Below are 20,061 nucleotides of genomic sequence, written 5' to 3' on the forward strand. Positions count from 1 at the left end.
GGTGCTCTTTCTGTATCTCAACCTCAGCAGATTTTAGCATGGAGAAGAGTTCAGGTAACTCCTTGTTCATGTTCTGCATATTGTAGTTCATCACGAAGTTCTTGTAACTTGGTGGCAGTGATTGGAGAACACGATGAATACCCAGCTTGTTAGGGATGATAATCCCCAAGTCACTGAGCTTCTTTGCATGTCCGGACATAGCGAACACGTGCTCACTAACGGAGCTGCCCTCTTCCATCATGCAGCCAAACAACTGCTTCGAAGCCTCATAGCTCTCCACAGCCGCATGAGTTTCAAAGATAACTTTGAGCTCATTGATCATATCACAGGGGTCATGGTGCTCAAAACGCTTTTGGAGCTCTGCCTCTAGGCTGCACAGGATGGCACACTGAACTTGAGAGTACACTTTAGTCCGATTCTCGAAAGCATTCCTTTCTTCCTCGGACACTGCAGGAGGTGGTGGGGGACCTAGCGGTGCATCAAGCACATATTGCAGATTTCCGCCATTGAGGAAGATCCTCACATGACGGAACCAGTCGGTGAAGTTGCTACCATTGCTTTTAAGCTTTTCTTTCTCTAGGAACTGGTTAAAATTGATTGATGGCGACGCCATGATCTACAACATATATTTGCAATAGTTTAGACTAAGTTTATGACAAATTGAGTTCAAATTTTAATTCAACAAAATTAAAAACTAGGTGAACTCCCACTCAAAACAATATCCCTCGCATTGTCTTAGTGATCACACGAACCAAATCCACCACACCAAATCCGATCATCATGAACAAGATGTAATTTCAATGGCGAACACCCAAGTGTTCATCATATCAATCATATGACTCATGCTCTACCTTTCGGTATCCTGTGTTCCGAGACCATGTCTGTACATGCTTGGCTCGTCAAGGCAACCTTAGTACCCGCGTGTACAAAACTGGCTTGTACCCGTTGTATGCACATGTAGAATCTAACACACCCGATCATCACGAGATGCTTCGAAACGACAAGTCTTAGCAACGGTGCATACTAAGGATGAACACTTTATTATCTTGATATTTAGTGAGAGGGGTCATCTTATAATGCTACCGTCGCGATCTAAGCAATATAAGATGCATAAAAGGATTAACATCACATGCAATTCATATGTGATATGATATGGCCCTTTTGTCTTTGCGCCTTTGATCTTCATCTCCAAAGCACGGACATGATCTCCATCATCAACGGGCATGATCTCCATCATCGTCGGCATAGCACCAAGGTCAATGGCACCGTCTTCATGATTGTCCTCCATGTAGCAACTATTACAACTACTTTGAAATACTACTCAACATGAAATTTAAAGACAACCATAAGGCTCCTGCCGGTTGCCACAATACAATAATGATCATCTCATACATATTCATCATCACATTATGGCCATATCACATCACCAAACCCTGAAAAAACAAGTTAGACGGTTCTAATTTGGTTTGCATATTTTACGTGGTTTAGGGTTTTCGCATAAGATCCAATCTACCTACGAACATGAACCACAACAGTGATACTAGTGTTGTCAATAGAAAGAGTAAATTGGATCTTTACTATAGTAGGAGAGACAGGCACCCGCAAAGACACTTATGCCATACAAGTTGCATGTCGAGCATGGAGCAAATCTCATGAACGCGGTCATGTAAAGTTAGCCCGAGCCATTTCATCCCACTATGCCACAAAGATGCAAAGTACTCGAACTAAATCGGTCATGTAAATCGGAATGGAGCAAATCTCATGAACGCGGTCATGTAAAGCATCAACGCCCACAAAACAATTGTGTTCTACTCGTGCAACCAATCTATGGATAGACACGGCTCTGATAACACTGATGGGATTCGTAGCATAGAAAACAAAAAAATTCTACCGCAAGAACGAAAACCAAGCCAAGATCTAATCTAGTAGACGGTAGCAACGAGGAGATGATGAGACTAACCCTCGAAGATTCGCAAAGCTTAACGAGATTAGATCTCGGGGTGGATGTAGACGATCACTTGCCGTTTGCAAAAGCGCGTAGAAGATCTTGATCTCGACGGTGCCACAATCGGGCAGCACCTCCGTACTCGGTCACACGTTCGGTGTTGATGAAGACGACGTCCTTCTCCCCGTTCCAGCGGGCAGAGGAAGTAGTAGATCCTCCTCGGAATCCCGGCAGCACGACAGCGTGGTGGCGGTGGTGGTGGAGAGCTCCGGCAGGGCTTCGCCTAAGCGTATGCGGGAGTTGTGGTGGAGGAGGAGGCGGCTAGGGTTGGGGAGGCGGCTAGGGTTTGGGCGCCGGCCAAGGGGGGCGGCCAGCTTGTGGTCTTAGGGTGGCCGGCCCCCTCCCCTTGCCCCTCCTTATATAGGTGGAAGCCTCAATCCTTGTCTCCCAAGTCTTCGAATAAGACCCCAACACCAAACCTACCTTTGGTGGGAAACCTACCTAAGGAGGGAGTCCTACTCAAGGTGGGACTCCCACCTTCCCATGAGGTGGGGTGGCCGGCCACCTATGGTGGAGCCCACCTGGGACTCCTTCCCTTAGGGTTTGGCCGGCCAGGGTTGTGGAGTCCCTCCGGGACTCCACCTTCCATAGTGTGTTTCTTCTGGACTTTTCTAGAACCTTCTAGAACCTTCCATAAATGCACCGGATCATTTCCAAACTTGGAATATGACTTCCTATATATGAATCTTATTCTCCGGACCATTCCGGAACTCCTCGTGTTGTCCTGGATCCCATCCGAGACTCCGAACAAAACTTCGAACTCCATTCCATATTCCATATCTACTCAAACGACATCAAACCTTAAGTGTGTCACCCTACGGTTCGCGAACTATGCAGACATGGTTGAGACTTCTCTCCGACCAATAACCAATAGCGGGATATGGAGATTCATAATGGCTCCCACATATTCAACGATGACTTAGTGATCGAATGAACCATTTACATACGATACCGATTCCCTTTGTCACGCGATATTTTACTTGTCCGAGGTTTGATCATTGGTATCTCTATACCTCGTTCAACCTCATCTCATGACAAGTACTTTTTACTCGTACCGTGGTATGTAGTCTCTTATGAACCATTCATATGTTTGCAAACTAATTAGACGACATTCCACCGAGAGGGCCCAGAGTATATCTATCCGTCATCGGGATGGACAAATCCCACTATTGATCCATATGCCTCAACTCATACTTTCCGGATACCTAATCCCACCTTTATAACCACCCATTTACGCAGTGGCGTTTGATGTAATCAAAGTACCCTTACGGCATAAGTGATTTACATGATCTCATGGTCGAAAGGACTAGGTAACTATGTATCGAAAGCTTATAGCAAATGAACTTAATGACGTGATCTTATGCTACGCTTAATTGGGTGCGTCAATTACGTTATTCACATAATGACATAACCTTGTTATTAATGACATCACATGTTCATGATCATGAAACGATGATCATCTATTAATCAACAAGCTAGTTATACAAGAGGCTTACTAGGGACTTCTTTTTGTTTACATAACACACATGTATCAATGTTTCGGTTAATACAATTATAGCATGGTATATAAACATTTATCATAAACACAAAGATATATAATAACCAATTTATTATTGCCTCTTGGGCATATCTCCAACAAATACAGTTTGGTTTCGGTAATAACCAATCAGCTTCGGGTTTTTTTTTAGTAATCACTAAACTAACCAAAGTTAGCGTGATTTTTGAAAATCACCTAGCTTTTATGGTTGTATATACTGTAATTTTGTATTTTCTACGACCAAATAGAACCCGTTGCAAGCAAAGAAACGGAAAATGAGAAGTTTTGGTAAAATTTTGTTGGGACACCAAGAGGCCGGATTTGAACTCACGGCCATTATGTACATAAATTAAAGAAAAACACTTCCAAACCAGCAAGTCAGCATCACCTTAGTGAATTTATTGTACTTCCAGGCCTATGTTAGGGGTCAGGGTGAAGTTGGGTTGAGCTAGGAAAACGTGCTTCTATGCCGGGATGTGAAGTTCAGTTAGTTTTGGTTTAACCGAAACATTTCGGTTATTAACTAAATTAACTAAAGTTCATATAGTTAGGTTCATTTTTCGGTTTCGGTTTCAGTTCGGTTATGCACATCTAGGCCTAGAACTGTTTGTGTTGGCGCCACCGACGATGGAGACCGATGTGTCTTGTGCGAGCTCGAGACACGAACCGCAATAAATGTTGAGGGAGATGCAATGTGCCGTATAAGGTTGAGGTAGTAAGGGATGGACTCACGGGTGGTAGACGAAGGGATACATGAGCCTGGTGCCGCTGAGTTATCGTCCAATCATTCTTCGTAGTGACGTGTGCCCTCGTGGGGTTTGGCCTAACACGATTTAGACGAATAGGTTTGGTGTTTGGGTTTATAGGAGAGGATCAATTTGAAGAATTTTATTCCAGCACATGTTTATGCAGGCATGGCTATATGATCCCCATATCCGTAACTACTCTACCCGATGGGTTTAAAATTTTACCATTTTACATATCCATGGTAATGTTTGTTTCAAACCCTTACCTAATAGGGCTCTTACTCGCCAGGTACGCTAGTAATGGCTGCCCATTGCCACACCTAGATGTGTGGCTCTCTAGCGTGTGTGGTCCATGCATATCAATCAGAATCATCACAATCGTTCACCAGTCAATATGGTATCTTTGATCCACCAATCAACATAACAATGTCTAGCGGCAGATTCAAGATTAAGGATCGGTGTTCCTTGTGTATGAATGTATGATTGTATGATGAGAATTCTGAAAATCAAATACTTTTTAAACTCAAAATTATTAATTTTTAAATTTTACTAAGCAAGTGCCTCCAATCAACACTCCTGTCTCCACTCCAAATTTTACCTGGGTTAGCACATTGACCTCACGGCAATGTAGCCACGTGTCCCGCCCCAAGATGATTGTTGCAGATTCAGAATTACATTAGCGATCACTAATGCGGTTGGTGGATGTAATTGGTAATAGTCCGGGCAAGATCTGATTTGGAACTTGTCGTTGCTTCCGTAGCGTTCTGCATCTGCATGATACTTTCCCTATCCACAAATAAGTGTATATGTGGATTTTTCAACATAAATTATGAAGTGGAGTGCATCTCTCCTCTTTATTCTTTCATCTCCAATGAGCTAAGTGCATGTAGAAAATATAAAAAAAATGTGCTTAACATTATTAGGTTTGATTTCCGTGCGATGAGAAGGAAACAATTAAAATGCATTGAAAAGATAGAAATACACTCTTTTGTGAATAAAATTTAAAACTAGATGTCCATTTATTTGAGAAAGGAGGGAGTATCTTCAATTTACTTTGCAAGACGGGTTAGCGGTTACCAATGTAATCTCTGCCTACCATATCTCTAGGAGAGCTATCTTAGCCTCTAAATTTTGTATAACTATATATACTCGCCCAAGAGACTCAATACAACATCCAACATATTCCACATATCTCTCTTCCTCTATAATTCTACCCTCAGCACCCGGCAAGGGGAAAAAAGAGCTCCCAGGTAGGTCCACAGATAAACATCTAACCCAACGCCTCGGCCACCTTTGCGCCTCCAGTTGCAGCTTCTCCACCACACCTTGCCATGCCACTTTACGCTTTTCTGGCGACATGTATTTCCACTACATCAACATAGAAATCATCTTGTACATGATGTTAAGAAGGGAACTAACAAGCTTTTTTTTTTTTTTGAAATGGGAGCATCACTCTAGCTCTGTATCCAAAGGATGCATCAGCTTTTCTTTATTAAATTATTCGCAAAGCCTTACAATAAAGATATAAAGATAAACTCGAAGCCACTTTTCCAGCGACAACTCATTATACCTACAAGAGCGATGAAAGAGGTGACCATGAAAAGGACCATTACCCTGACAATACACCAACGCACATCATCTAAAACTGAATGCCTTCCCAAGCCGTCCATTGGCGGATGAGAAGCACAACCAGTCAAGCGGACCCTGAGCGCACGTCATTACACACGTCACAGAAATCGCTACCGCCGTCTTCCTCACACCCATCTTCAAGAGGGATCACCGCATTGACCTTGCCAGACGTGTCGTCGATGTCACCATGACGCCAGACAGCTCCACCATCCTGCACGCGTCCAGCAGTCCGCGCCCGTCTTCGATACCCTGCAGCTCCATGCCGCCGAGAATCATCGACGTCAACGTGGTAGATGAACACCACTCCACCAAGATCCACCTTCATCCAGCCGCTACTCCAAAAACGATGCCTCAAGAGGTAGAACGACGCAGGAAGCACCGTCATCATCCGATCCGGGAGATCCGGATCTACGGTTTCCCCCGGAGCAGCACGAGTGAGTAGCCGCAGACTGCGACGATGAGACCTTCAAGAAGGAAGCGACGCTTAACGCCGCCATCGCTCGCCAATCGAGGCACGGTTTTCACCGACAGCCGCGAGTCCCCAACTCGGCAAGAGCAAGCGGAGAGGCTAGCAATGATGATGCCTTCGCAAGGGAACGGCGCCAATAGCCGCCGCCATCATCCGCCAAGAACGATATCAAGGCGCGGTTTTCACCGGTGGCCCCTTCACCGCTAGCTTGTCGTCGACTAGATCTTCATCGTCGGAGTAGACAGATCTCGTGATCCGCCACCCCAGCAACCAGCCGACCTCCTCCGGTGAAGAAGGAAGCCACCACCACCAAACCCGGATCAGATCTTGGGCACCCTCTTTGACTCAGAGATAGCCAAGAGGAAACCCTGCAACCGCCGAAGGTCGGCAGCGCCGCCGCCCGCCGAGGCCCAAAGGGCTCGGGGCCAACGACCAGCACGAACATCGACGATGCGTGATCTCCCCAGTCGCCGCCATCTCGGATCGATGCTGCTTGAAATGGGTGGAGGGACGCCGCCGCACCCCGATCACCATGCTGAGGAAGGCTGCCGCCACCGCCGCACCGCAGGGGCTTTTCCCGGCGACGCTCCGGGCGGCGGCGGCGGAGAGGAGACCGCGCAGAGGAGGGCTAGGGGAGGGAGGAAGGGGCGCGCCGTCGTGGCGGCCGCCGCACGGACGCGATGGTTAGGGACGCGACTCGACCTTCTTGTTGAAAATTGCATCATTATGAGAGACCCAAAAAACCCAAGCAAGAGCCCAAAAAATTGCCCAACCAATAAAGTTGAAGCACCTCCCAGGTGAACGCAAAACAACACTACAGAATTATCAGACGAGATAGGTTTCGAGTCCCAGCCAAGCGCCTATATAACACACAACCAAAGGAAACTAGAAATAGGACACTCAAAAATCAAGTGGTTAACTGTCTCCAAGTCACCACAAGTATCTTGGATTCTACCCCGACAACACATCCAGCAAAAGATTATGAGAGAACTAACAATCCATGCGCTCGGTTCTGGGCTACCTCACTTCACGCTTTTCTGGCAACATGCATTTCCACTGCATCAACATAGAAATCATCTTGTGCAGGATGTTAAGCAGGGAACTAATAGTCTTCTTGTTGAAAACAACATCATTATTAGAGAGCCAAAAAAAAAAAACCAAGATATCCCAAAAAAAAAAACAAGCAAGAGCCCCCAAAATTTTGTCTTTAGATCTGCAGTAACTTGGGTTCTTCCCCGAAAACACATCCAGCAAAAGATTTTAACTTTTATAGGAATTTTTGCTCTGTAAAGCGTATGCAGAATGTTCTTTGCATCAGGGGTTCACAAACAATATTAAAAGATGTTGAATAAAAAGGCATAATGCGAATGAGGACTGTCTTGACTTGTGGTGTTCTTTTATTTTCGCGTGAGGTCATACTCGAAGAATTTTTTGCCCACATAGTGCAGCTTTACCAAATAACTATCACACTATGACCTCAGGAAGTCATGATCTGAGCCCAGTACCGCAGGAGTCACCACACGCTCATTTCCCCCTTCCTCTCTCTCTCTTATCCACAGTAGCTGAGAGCTCCTTCGAGGGCACCGGGCTGACCCGAAGCCGATCTCGCCAGCGACGCCGGTGGAGATGGGTGGAGGGAAGGCGCCGGAGTATATAGCTTAGGTAGGATTAGCGGCAGTTTGCCGGTAGGGGGCTTGATGCCCGGTAGTGGAGGCGGAGGAGGAGATCTGGCGCCTGGATCTCGCCTGATGTAGGGTCCTTCTTCTATCTTCTTCTTCTCGGTGGTCGGAGGGGAGAGGGAAGCAGGGGGCTGACGTCTCCTTCAATAAAATAAGCGGCGGTGTACCACCTGTTGCTGCGCGGAAGCGGCGGGCGGCGTATTTTTCTGGCCGGCCTTGGAGGCGAGGGGGAAATCGCGCGCGCGTTGGAGAACAACGTCGTCGTCGAGCTCCTGGCCGGCCGTGGAGGCGAGGAGGAGCACAGCCACGGCGTCACCAGTTCATCTGCTTCCAGGAGGTTTTATCTTCCCTGGATTCGCTCGGTTTTGAGAAATCATCTGCTCTGCTTCTCCCTGGCATGCCGTGGTGGCGAGGAGGGAGTTGCTGCAGGTGTTGCGCCTCATGCCTGCAGAAGCCAGCCTCTGCCCGAGAGGTGCTATGAAGCTGCGACTGCGCTGGAGAGCCTCCATGCTCTCCTTTCAGGAGTTCTTCAGCAGAGGACTGAAGCCGGCGGCTTCCACCGCCTCGCCTCTGCATCTCATGGTCGAAAGGTGACCCTCCTCATCCTCTACTTCCCGGAGACCAAGAAGTCCAAGGGGAAGATCTACCGCTCCTGCACGACGCCGGACCAAGTGGTTCGTCCCCGGCGCCGGTGTCCGTTCTGTGGCGGAGCACTTCGGCGGCGAGCTCCATCAGATGCGGTGTAGAGCTTCGAGGACCTGATTGCTTTTTCCATATTTTTCCTGGGGTCCGTTCCGTAAAAGCTCAGTCCCTATCCAGAATCCTCCTGATCTGTAGGGGCTTTTCTGTAATATGTAATCACCGCTTCGTTAATACAAGCAGCTTCTAGGGTCTTCGGACCCTTTTCCTGTTCAAAAAAAAAAAAGCCCAGTACCGCATAGATATCAACGTATTTCGGTGATATCTTCCTTTAGCTCAGCTGGATTCCGTCTGATAGTTCAACTGAATGCAAGCTGAAGAATTCGACCGATATCACCTCTCAGTGTTAGTCAATGTAACCTGCGAGAATTACTACTTCCACCTCATGCAGGGCGTGACGGAGGCCAGCTCATGCACTGTACCAAGTGCCAACTCATGCTTCTTCCATCTCTTGGACGTCATATAGAAAAAATCCATGAGTTGACTGTTTCTTGGTGACTTTTTTGCGGGGATTTTCCTTGGTGAGAGAGACATGCTCCGGCACACCGACTGGGCCATAATACTCTGTTCAGGAAGTGGAGTGTCCTGCCAACTATTAATCCCAACACTCCAAGTCTGAAAAATACAACTCGACACAGCCATGGCTCATACTACCATGAAGCCTATATTTTCCATGCTCCAGCTGCTTCTAACCGTAGGTCTTAGCCACAACCTTCTAGCCTCCGGTCTCGGAGGCGACCACGAGCAGTTCGTCTACACCGGCTTCACCGGCAGCAAGCTCATCCTCGACGGTGCAGCCACTATCACGACGGCAGGCCTAGTCAAGTTGACCAACGAGACGTTCAGGATCAAGGGCCACGCGTTCCACCCGGTACCGGCACGCTTCCGTGAATCCTCCAGTGGCGCGGTGCAATCCTTTTCTGTCTCCTTTGTGTTCGGCATCCTGTCCTCGTTCGGCGACGTCAGGGGCCACGGCTTCGCCTTCTTCATCGCCCCGAGCACCGATCTTTCTACTGCTTTCCCGATCCAGTTCTTGGGCCTTGTCAATGACACCAACAATGGCAGCGTGAGCAACCACCTCTTCGCTGTAGAGCTCGACACCATCCTGAACACCGAGTTCGGGGACATTGACAACAACCATGTTGGCATCGATGTCAACAGCCTCAACTCGGTGCGATCTTCCACTGCTGGCTTCTACGATGATAGTAAGAGTGGCACGTTCACAAATTTGTCCCTGATTGGAAGTGGACCAATGCAAATTTGGGTGGACTATGATGGGAACTCCACACAAATCAATGTGACCTTAGCTCCTCTTGGTGTCGCAAAACCTGTGAGGCCACTCCTGTCAACAAGCTATGACCTCTCAGGTGTGCTAACAGAGCAAGCATACCTTGGCTTCTCATCCTCAACAGGCTTGACCACAGGGCATCACTATGTGCTTGGTTGGAGCTTTGCCATGAATGGTGCTGCTCCAACTATAGATCCCACCAAACTGCCCAAATTGCCTCATCTTGGTCCGAAACCTCGATCCAAACTTTTAGAGATCGTCCTGCCAATAGCTTCGGCGCTGTTTGTGTTGGTTATAGGTATTTTGGCTGTTCTAATGGTGAGGAGACATTTTAGGTATAAGGAGGTTCGCGAAGATTGGGAAGTTGAGTACGGTCCGCACCGGTTTTCTTACAAGGACTTGTTCCATGCCACCAAAGGATTTAAGGACAAACGTTTGATAGGTGTTGGTGGGTTTGGAAGGGTATACAGAGGGGTGCTTCCAACATCTAAGTCAGAGGTCGCTGTGAAGAGGGTGTCATATGACTCGAAGCAGGGTGTAAAGGAATTCATCGCTGAAGTTGTAAGCATTGGTCGTCTTCAGCACCGTAATGTCGTGAAATTGCTTGGGTACTGCAGGCGAAAAGGTGAGCTTCTTCTGGTATATGAATACATGGCTAATGGAAGTCTTGACAAACACTTGTACGGTGAAGAGGGCAAGGCCACTTTGGATTGGGGGCAGAGGTTTCGAATTGTCAAAGAGATCGCATTGGGTTTGCTCTATCTCCATGAGGAATGGGATAAAGTTGTCATCCATCGGGATGTCAAGGCAAGCAATGTGCTTCTTGATGGAGAGATGAATGGACGATTAGGAGATTTCGGCCTTGCAAGGTTGTACGACCATGGCACCGACCCGCAAACCACACACGTCGTTGGCACAATAGGATACCTAGCTCCAGAGCTAGTACGTAGAGGCAAGGCAACCACTCTTACCGATGTATATTCTTTTGGTATCTTCATACTTGAGATTACCTGTGGACAGAAGCCTATCAAGGAGGACCCTCAAGGCAATCAACTCCTCCTGGTTGATTGGGTGATACATAATTGGCACAAAGGCTCACTTCTTGATGCAGTGGACACGAAGCTCCAAGGAAGTTATCATCTCGGTGAGACAGGCCTTGCGCTCAAGCTAGGGTTGCTGTGCTCACACCCATTTCCTAATGCAAGGCCCACTATGCGGCAAGTTATGCAGTACCTCGACGGTGATTTGCCGCTGCCAGAGCTACTGCCGGCACACTTCAGCTTTGGCATGTTGTCCTTGATGCAGAATGAAGGCCAGGTTGTTGATTCGTCCATGATGTCTTCTTATCCATCTCCGATGATGATGAGCATTGGCTCAATATCCGACCTGCTAGAAGATGGAAGATGATGAACATGGCCACCTAATTGCTGACGGTGTTTGGTAAATGTTATCATGTTACATGGTGTAACTATATTTGGAAACCTTGAGAATGTACACACTGTAAATTGTACTCTTCCTTTTCTGAAGTGATTTAGTAATGGTTGTACCATAGATGGAATCTTCCCCTCCCTCTATGACGTTCAGAGTTCAGACGTGATCTCATTGATCCCCGACTAGTTGCTTGGAACGAACTGCTTCGGCGGTTGGATTTAATTCAATTGGTTCAGGGGACGGATGAATTTCCATTAGAGTCTCACCAAGAATGGTGTATTTTTTGTTAGCTCCATGTACAAAGCTCTGTGTATCCCAACACAACCGGTTTCAAATAATAAATTCATCTCGAAGATGAAAATACCTCTTAAAACAAAGGTTATTGCATGGTATTTTCGCCGAGGTGTGATTCTTACTAAAGATAACCTTGTAAAACGCAACTGGTATGGTTGTACGAAATATGTGTTTTGTCACGAAGATGAGACAATAAAACACCTTTTCTTCAGTTGTAAGGTTGCTATATCTATATGGTCAATCATTCAGATAGGGTCTACCTTATATCCACCTCGTAGCATTGCAAACATCTATGGCAATTGGCTAAATGGGGTGGATTCTAGGTACAAAACTATTATCAGAGTGGGAGCGATTGCGGTAGCATGGTCGCTTTGGCTATGTAGAAATAACAAAAAATTTAATGACAAAAATTCCTCTATCATGTAGGTTATTTAACGGTGTACAACTTTGCTCCGTTCATAGTCGCTACTTCAACGTTTGGAAGATCGAGACCTCTTTACGGAGGTGTCTACACGGTTGGAGAACACGACCAGGAAGTTTATTTACCAACATGGGTGGCTGCATAGTCGGAGGATTGAAGCCAATGGAGCTTTATAGTAGTTAGCTTTTTTACATCGTTTCTTTTATATCTTTTTGTTTGATACTGGACTACTAAACGGCTGTGTGCATCCTAATTATGCAGAGGCTGGGTGTAATGCTTAAAAATATTTTGAGTAATAAAGCGCCCTTATCGAAAAGAAATAGCTCCATAAGGGAAACTTCATGATTACGATACAGAACTCAACTATCTCTTTTGATCTATGTTTGAATTTCTAGCCTTCAGATGCAACTATGTGTACATGAAATATGATCAGAAGCCCACTCTACAGAGAAATGAAAGATAGTGCTAGAACAGAAAATTGCTTCTGGTGTCCCTTCATGGTGCACATAAGATTATTTCTCCGCAAATCCTTGCAAGTGTGCAAGTGTGCATATTTCTAGATAGTTTTTTTTTGTTTGTTCTGATGCATATAGTTTTTATCGATTTACCCTTTATTTTATTCCGAATTTTTTGGTTCGAAAGTTGAAACTATATTCTTTAATTACTAGTATGTATTTTTTCTCTAGTCGGACGAGATATAAGTCACTGTCATAGAAACATAAAATGAAACTTATTGGGCGTTCTCAAACAAAAAAGAAGAAGATTAGGCAGGAAACAAATCCCGTTGTGGAATTCCACTAGAACCGACAAATGGCGGCGGCGGCCTGCGTGACCTCCTCTGAGACGGCGGCAACGGCTCGGCCTAGATCTGGGCCCATATATGGGCTTGGGCGGGCTCGACATGTCGGTTTCCTATCAGTGCTCCGCCCGCGGTAGTGGAATTCCCTGGGCTTCTCCTGCATGAGGGAGCCTAGGGCTGCAGCTCCGGGCATGGTGGTATTGGTCATATCCTCCGCCGGAGGTGGTCGGCCTGACGCTGGGTTGTCGGATCATGAGATCCATCATTTAGTCATGACTGGGACTCATGAAGACACAGTTGCCAGTGAAAACCGAAACGATTGGCGGGCGATAGCGGCGTTCTGCAACGTTACCTTGATGAAGGCATCGCTGAGCAACGACTGCTGGTCTTCTCGTGTCACTTCGGGGGAAACCCTAGGATCTGGTCTTACAGACCGGACATGGTGGCACTGTGGTGTCATTTTCTCTCTTGGAAGCATCGTTTGAGGAGCGACGCCAGATAGAGAGGCTAGAGGAGGAGATGTCAAATCATGCTTGGCTGACGTGCTACGTTGACTAATGCCTATCCGACAGATTTTCAATGGTGGTGTTGTCAACATGCCTGGCAAGGTATATGCTGATCTCTGCCCTAAAGTGGGCCAATGGTTTGATGGTGGTGACAGCTTTTGAAGCGAGGGCATAGGCGCTCGCCAAGGGTCTGCGAAACCGGTTATGAGCTCTTGTTTTCCCAATAGGGTGACTCATGGATGCCCCCGTTTGTTAGTTGATGGGGTGTTTTACTTCACCCATTGTCGGGTTTCTAGGTGTTGAGTGGTGGCTTCAGTTTTTGTGATGTATTATCTGATAGTTCCCTGCTGAATAAAGTTTAAATACAATTTGTATGCCTTTGATGTAGAGGCTGAGACTCCCCATTTTAAAAAAATGGCATGCATTTATCAAACTTTCAACAACGACGGCATGACTGCATGAGGTCAACCTGGCACAAACAACCTAATTGAAATAAACATGCCATCAAACCTCCAGATAAGAGCAGGTAACAAAACAGCTAGAGCATTCCTTCAAATTTCTTTGCCAAATATACTCTACTCAATGTATATTCTCATGCTCGAGAATTGAATTCTTTTTCCTGAATTGACTTCAGAATACAGAAGCATAAACATGTGCGACTATGCAATAGCCAGCTTTAATACAAATTAAACTATCACCTTGTCTCGCTTCTCCGATAATACTTTTATGTCTCACCATCAAAGCAATAATTTCTCGACACTTTATAGTAATTAATAAGAACGGTTCTAGAAATTGTGCATGTAAGTATTGGTTACAAGAGATGAGTACTTCCAATCTGAGTGCACATGTCCTTAATCATCATGCTTTTATAAAAAAGATTACCAACATATACTTTATGCCACATCGTGCATAAATGATATTTTTTAGGTTTTTGAACATTTTCAGAAGTAATTCTTGCGTTACAGAAACTAATCCTGCTCCAGGATATGATAGTTTTAGAGGTTAAGTGAGCCACCGCTGCTATCCATCGTCCCACCGCTGCTGTTTCCATCGAGACAGAGAAAGAAAGGACGCCCAAATAAGATAACATCAAGCAGAATGGTTATGAGATCTAGTGAGGTGTGTACCTTTAGTCTTCTCATCGGTGTAGTTTTATCTAAGTTGCTTACGCTGGAGAATTGACTTGTCACCGTTCTCTCAGGCCAGTCTCAGAGTTTTGATCTGTTCGTCTTCTCCAGCCAGTGATCTGTAGTCAATACTCGGCATGATATTGATGCCATGGTAGAATTCTGCAGCACGACGAACACAAGGCAGCTTCCAAGCCATCTGATTTGGTAAGACAAATTTGACTAGAGTGCTTACTGTTTCTACCAAGACAAAGTGAAATCATGTCATCAGACACCTGTCATTGGAACCAATCCAGAAGTAGCGGGCTTTGAATTGCCTCCATCTATATATTATTAATTCTCTCCTGGAGAAGATTCTTGCTCACAAGACTTGACCTGTCACTTTTTTTCTCGAAAATTTCTTTTGCTTTCTCTTTCAGCCTTGTAATTTAGAAGAAATTATAAGCCTGATTTCGATTGGTTAGAATTCTGCAACACCATGAACAATCGGCTAATTACGAGACCATTAGCTTTAATTCTAATAAAGTTCAAGAAAAGAACTGTCTACTATAATGTAAACCCATTCTACTACTTCCTTCAAGACAAGGAAAGAAAAGTGCACTCAGGAAAAAAAACATATCATCAAACATCCATTCCGACCGAATCAATACATAAGTAGCATTCTGGAATCTCCTTGACCATACTTTTACTCATTCTCTCAAGGAGAAATATTCCTGTGCTCGACATTTGACTTATCACTTCTACTCTTTGCCAGATCCTTCATGGATTTTCACCATAAACATTGGATGATTGCCTAACAACTGGCACCAGCTTCAAAAAAGAAGTTACAAAAATAATCCTGCGATGTATGTTTGTTATTTCTACCGAGACAAGGAAAGAATTATTCCGGGGACTTTCCACCCACCATAAGACCAACCAGAGCCAATAAAAAGACATGATCTTAACTAAGTAGGCACAGACCAAATCAAGCCTGACAGGCAGTCATGCTTAGACCTCCTAGATGGGCCTACCTTTGTTCTAAACTATGCGAGTCCCCAGTTTTTCCTCCTTCACTATAATACGTGAGCAGAGCATTTTGAATAATAGATCCATGGCATAACAACATTCCAATTTCCGCATGACCATTATGCTTGTATTTGTACTATCAGATATGGAAAAAACGAAGATACATACAGAGTGCCTCGTGATAACTAATATCAACTAAAAATCTCATACAAATTAGCTGATATAAAATTAGTCTGCAAACAACATTAAAAGAAAGAATTGTTCGAAAATCTTCTTAATACCGAGCCGTTTACAAGTTTTCCTTGTACTAGAAATAATCAAGTCTCGTCAACAGTGATAATTAAACCTCCTTTCTGGTTCTACCCTTATACTAAGGAATGCAATTCTGCAAAAAAAAAAAAATTGTACCTTTACTACCGATGAGCAAAGCATCTTTGAATAATGGATCCATGACTGAGGCACTACAATGTTCAGTATACATTTTTTAAAGTACGCGGTGTCAGCTTTGGAAAAAGAAGGTGGATGCAACACGCCTCCAGAACAAAAGAGGTGCTCATTTCAACTAAGCTGTACTCCTAAGTAACTGTTAAATCACTGTCAACAGTACCAGAAGATTGTTAAATATATTTGACCTAACTAAGCACTAACAATAATTTTCTCGCACTAAATAGTATTTTAAAAGTGGTAAAAAATTCAATGCAAGGACAAACCCTCTGACATAAATCATCGGAGGAAAGAGTACAAGATGTCCAAATAAAGAAAGAATATCATGAAAACAGAATTTCAGTACTTAGCTGTTCTCTCAGTCTGAAATGGTAACTGTTTTCTCGAATAGTCTGAAGTGATAACCAAACGCTCCAGTTCTTCAGCAGATTGACAAGAACAGACATATAGGAACAACATGCCTAATTTGCTAAAAGCATTTTCTGTTTCAAGCTTTCCAAATAATCCAAGAACTGCCAGAAACGACCACAATCATTTGTTATTTTGTCTTCTGACAACTAATTAACTCATGTCAAGCTATGAAAAGCCGTTGAGTGTTAGTCACAGAAGACCGGATTTCGAAAATAGGTGTTCATTGATTCACCAGCTCCGGAAATTTTCATTTGTTTTGTCCTCATTACACATGAAAATTAAACTACGTGGTGTTTGACTGTGTCAACAAACAAAATATAATACTGATAACACAGTATTCACCTTTGACTATTAACACTTTGACTAACATGGAAAACTACATAGATGACTGACTCCTTCACTAAAGGTTATGGACTGCTACTAGTATCTATTGTTCCAAATAAATTCGAGGCCGCAGAGTAGACAGACAACAGAAACCACTACCTCATAATTTAGAAACCACTCCCTCATGGTCTAGAGAAAAAACTCCATTTCTGCATCTTACTCTGCTTTTACAGTTGCACATGTGCCTAACATGGAGCATCTATCCTTGCTTTTGCACCTCCTCCTCTCTCTGGCCTTAAATCATGCATCCTTCGCCACTGCCAACAATGATCAATTTGTCTACTCTGGCTTCTCTAGCAATGACCTCACCCTCGATGGTGCAGCCACGGTTACACCAGATGGTGTTCTTCAACTGACCAACGGCACGGTTCACCTCAAGGGCCACGCCTTCTACCCAACTCCATGGCAATTCCGCAAGTCACCGAATGAGGTAGTGCATTCCTTCTCAATCACCTTTGTGTTCGGCATGGTCCCTGTCTACTCCGATCAATGTACCGATGGCATGACTTTCCTGATCTCTCCGAGCAAGGATTTCTCAGGTGCACAAACCTCACAATACTTGGGCCTCCTCAATAAAACAGCTGATGGAAAATCAAGCAACCACATATTTGCAGTTGAGCTTGATAGTAGCCAAAATACAGAGTTCAAGGACATCAATGACAACCACGTCGGCATCAACATCAATAGTCTCACCTCAGTTAAAGCCCAGCCAGCTGGCTTCTATGATGACAAGAATGGTGTCTTTAATAACTTATTCCTCGTCAGCCGCAAGGAAATGCAAGTATGGGTGGACTATGATGCAGATAACACACGGATCAGTGTGACCATGGCCCCCCTCAAGGTAGCTAAACCGTTGAGGCCACTAGTCTCAGATATCTACAACCTCTCAACGGTGCTACAAGATCCATCCTACATCGGCTTCTCTGCTTCAACTGGTCCAATCGACTCACTCTATTGTGTGCTTGGCTGGAGCTTGGGTATAAATCGCCCTGCTCCAGCCATTGACATCAGCAAGTTGCCAAGGTTACCTCGCATTGGCACAAAACGTCAGTCGAAAGTGCTGGAGATCGTCTTACCAATAGCCAGCGGGACATTCATCTTTCTTGTAGGGACAGCTATAATTCTACTGGTGCGGAGGCGAATGAAGTTTGCAGAGCTTCATGAAGATTGGGAGGATGATTATGGGCCACACCGCTTCTCATACAAGGATTTGTATGATGCTACAGAAGGATTTCATTATAAGAATGTACTTGGCCATGGGGGATTTGGGAAGGTGTACAAAGGCGTGCTTCCGGTCTCTAAATTGGAGGTTGCCGTGAAGAGGGTGTCACATGAGTCCAAGCAAGGAATAAAAGAGTTTATTGCTGAGATTGTTAGTATCGGTCGTCTCCGCCATCGAAACATCGTCCAGTTACTTGGTTATTGTAGGAGAAGAGGTGAACTCCTATTGGTATATGACTATATGTCAAATGGCAGTCTTGACAAGTATTTATATAGTGATGAGGGTAAAGATACTCTAGAATGGTCTCAGAGGTTTGAAATCATCAAGGGTGTTGCATCTGGCTTATTCTATCTCCATGAGAGATGGGAGAAAGTTGTAATCCACCGAGACATCAAAGCAAGCAATGTGCTCCTTGACAATGAAATGAATGGTCGGCTAGGTGACTTTGGCCTTGCAAGGTTGTATGACCATGGCACTGACCCACAAACAACACGGGTTGTTGGCACAATGGGATATTTTGCTCCAGAACTGGCGCGCACTGGTAAGGCGACACCTCTAACTGATGTGTATGCATTTGGCATTTTCATTGTTGAAGTAACGTGTGGACGAAGGCCTATCGACAATCTGGTGGAGGATAGTTCAGAGATACTAATCGACTGGGTTGTCGAGCATTGGCACAGAGGATCACTCATAGACACACTGGACAGGAGGATACAAGGCAATTATGACGCTGATGAGGTATGTCTGGTGTTAAAGCTAGGGTTGCTGTGCGCACATCCATTTAGCAATGCAAGGCCCAGTATGCGGCAAGTTATGCAATACCTGGACGGTGAGAGACCACTCCCAGAGTTGATGCCAACAAACTTAAGCTATAGCATGTTGGCCGCAATGCATAACGAAGGTTTCAGTCAGTACACATCATTGGCTTTCACAGGTGGAAGCAATGCAATGACGTCCAGCTTCTCAAGTGGAAGATGATGCAGAGATATATGGGATTCCCAGGCAAGACGCACCTTTCGTGGCTAGTACAGTAGTACTCTAGTAGACTTGATTAAATTATGGGATCCCATTGTACCCTTGGTTATATTGTCTTTAAAGAGTCTCAAGAGAAAAAGAACAATCTACTATCACAAATGGGATCTGTCAAGTCTCTGTTTCTTTTCAATCCCATTGTATACTTTATATGCAAGGCTTCTGCTGTAAGATCTTGTGAACAGTTGTCGAGCTTCTACATGCTTTAGCGCACTAACGATTGAAGTTGTTTTAGAGATTAGCTGGAAAGTATTTCTGAATGGAAAATAATTAGATACAAAATGGCAGCCATTCTCAAGTAAGACGCTGATCTTCAATAGTACTAGGTTCCAGTGTTCTAAAACTTGTACAAACATATCACCTGGGACTAATTGCCGTTTTCTTGGAGCAAGGCCATGCTAGAAGAAAATAGAGTGATTAAATCAGTATAGGAGTTATTACTAGAAGAACAAATCAGTATAGAAGGAGGTTCATATTACCCTGTTAGATGAAAATAGTAGCAGCAGATCCGCACATCCATCAGTCTGTATGAATCAGCAAACCTCCTGCATTGCATAAAAGTGTTCATATTCAATACTCAATAATGTTCTGAACAGTCCCATGCGAGCTGGACGGTCGAGGAGGAGTGACTCGCAAGTTGATTGACCATATGTTTGTGCTGAATGAAATCGCTTCTGAACTCTCACCTCTATTCTCTGAATACTCACCATTTCCTGCCCGTCCCCTCACCCCAGATCCAAAACAAATGCTCGTCTGCCCGTCGATCCCTCTGTGATCGCCAGCGCAGCCGACTGGACATCACGTTATGAACCAAAGGTCCCAAAAGGCCAAAACTAGTTTGCTCGATGGATCCGGAGAGGCACCACCATTGATAGGCGGCGCAGCGGAAGTGGATTCCAGATGATTTACACAGGAGAGCCGGCGCCATCAAAC

At 45.0% G+C, this 20,061-nt stretch overlaps 1 protein-coding gene across 1 annotated transcript; it reads left to right on the forward strand.

Annotated features, from left to right (window-relative positions):
- The first annotated feature begins 9,365 nt into the window (after positions 1-9,365).
- LOC127333988 (uncharacterized) lies at positions 9,366-19,119 on the forward strand. The gene is made up of 2 exons (XM_051360424.1): positions 9,366-11,369; positions 17,071-19,119. Exons 1-2 carry the CDS (start codon positions 9,405-9,407, stop codon positions 19,072-19,074), a joined length of 3,969 nt encoding a protein of 1,322 aa, XP_051216384.1. The 5' UTR covers positions 9,366-9,404; the 3' UTR covers positions 19,075-19,119.
- The last annotated feature ends 942 nt before the right edge of the window (positions 19,120-20,061 follow it).

The sequence above is a fragment of the Lolium perenne genome, chromosome 2 (genome assembly GCF_019359855.2).
Source record: "Lolium perenne isolate Kyuss_39 chromosome 2, Kyuss_2.0, whole genome shotgun sequence".
Taxonomy (NCBI): Eukaryota; Viridiplantae; Streptophyta; class Magnoliopsida; order Poales; family Poaceae; genus Lolium; species Lolium perenne.

Bases quoted from the DNA above. Each gene is read 5' to 3' on its own strand.
- LOC127333988 (XM_051360424.1), top strand. From the start codon at position 9,405: ATGGCTCATACTACCATGAAGCCTATATTTTCCATGCTCCAGCTGCTT. The intron at 11,370-17,070 runs GTTGTTGATTCG...CCTAACATGGAG, and splicing joins TGATGCAGAATGAAGGCCAG to CATCTATCCTTGCTTTTGCA.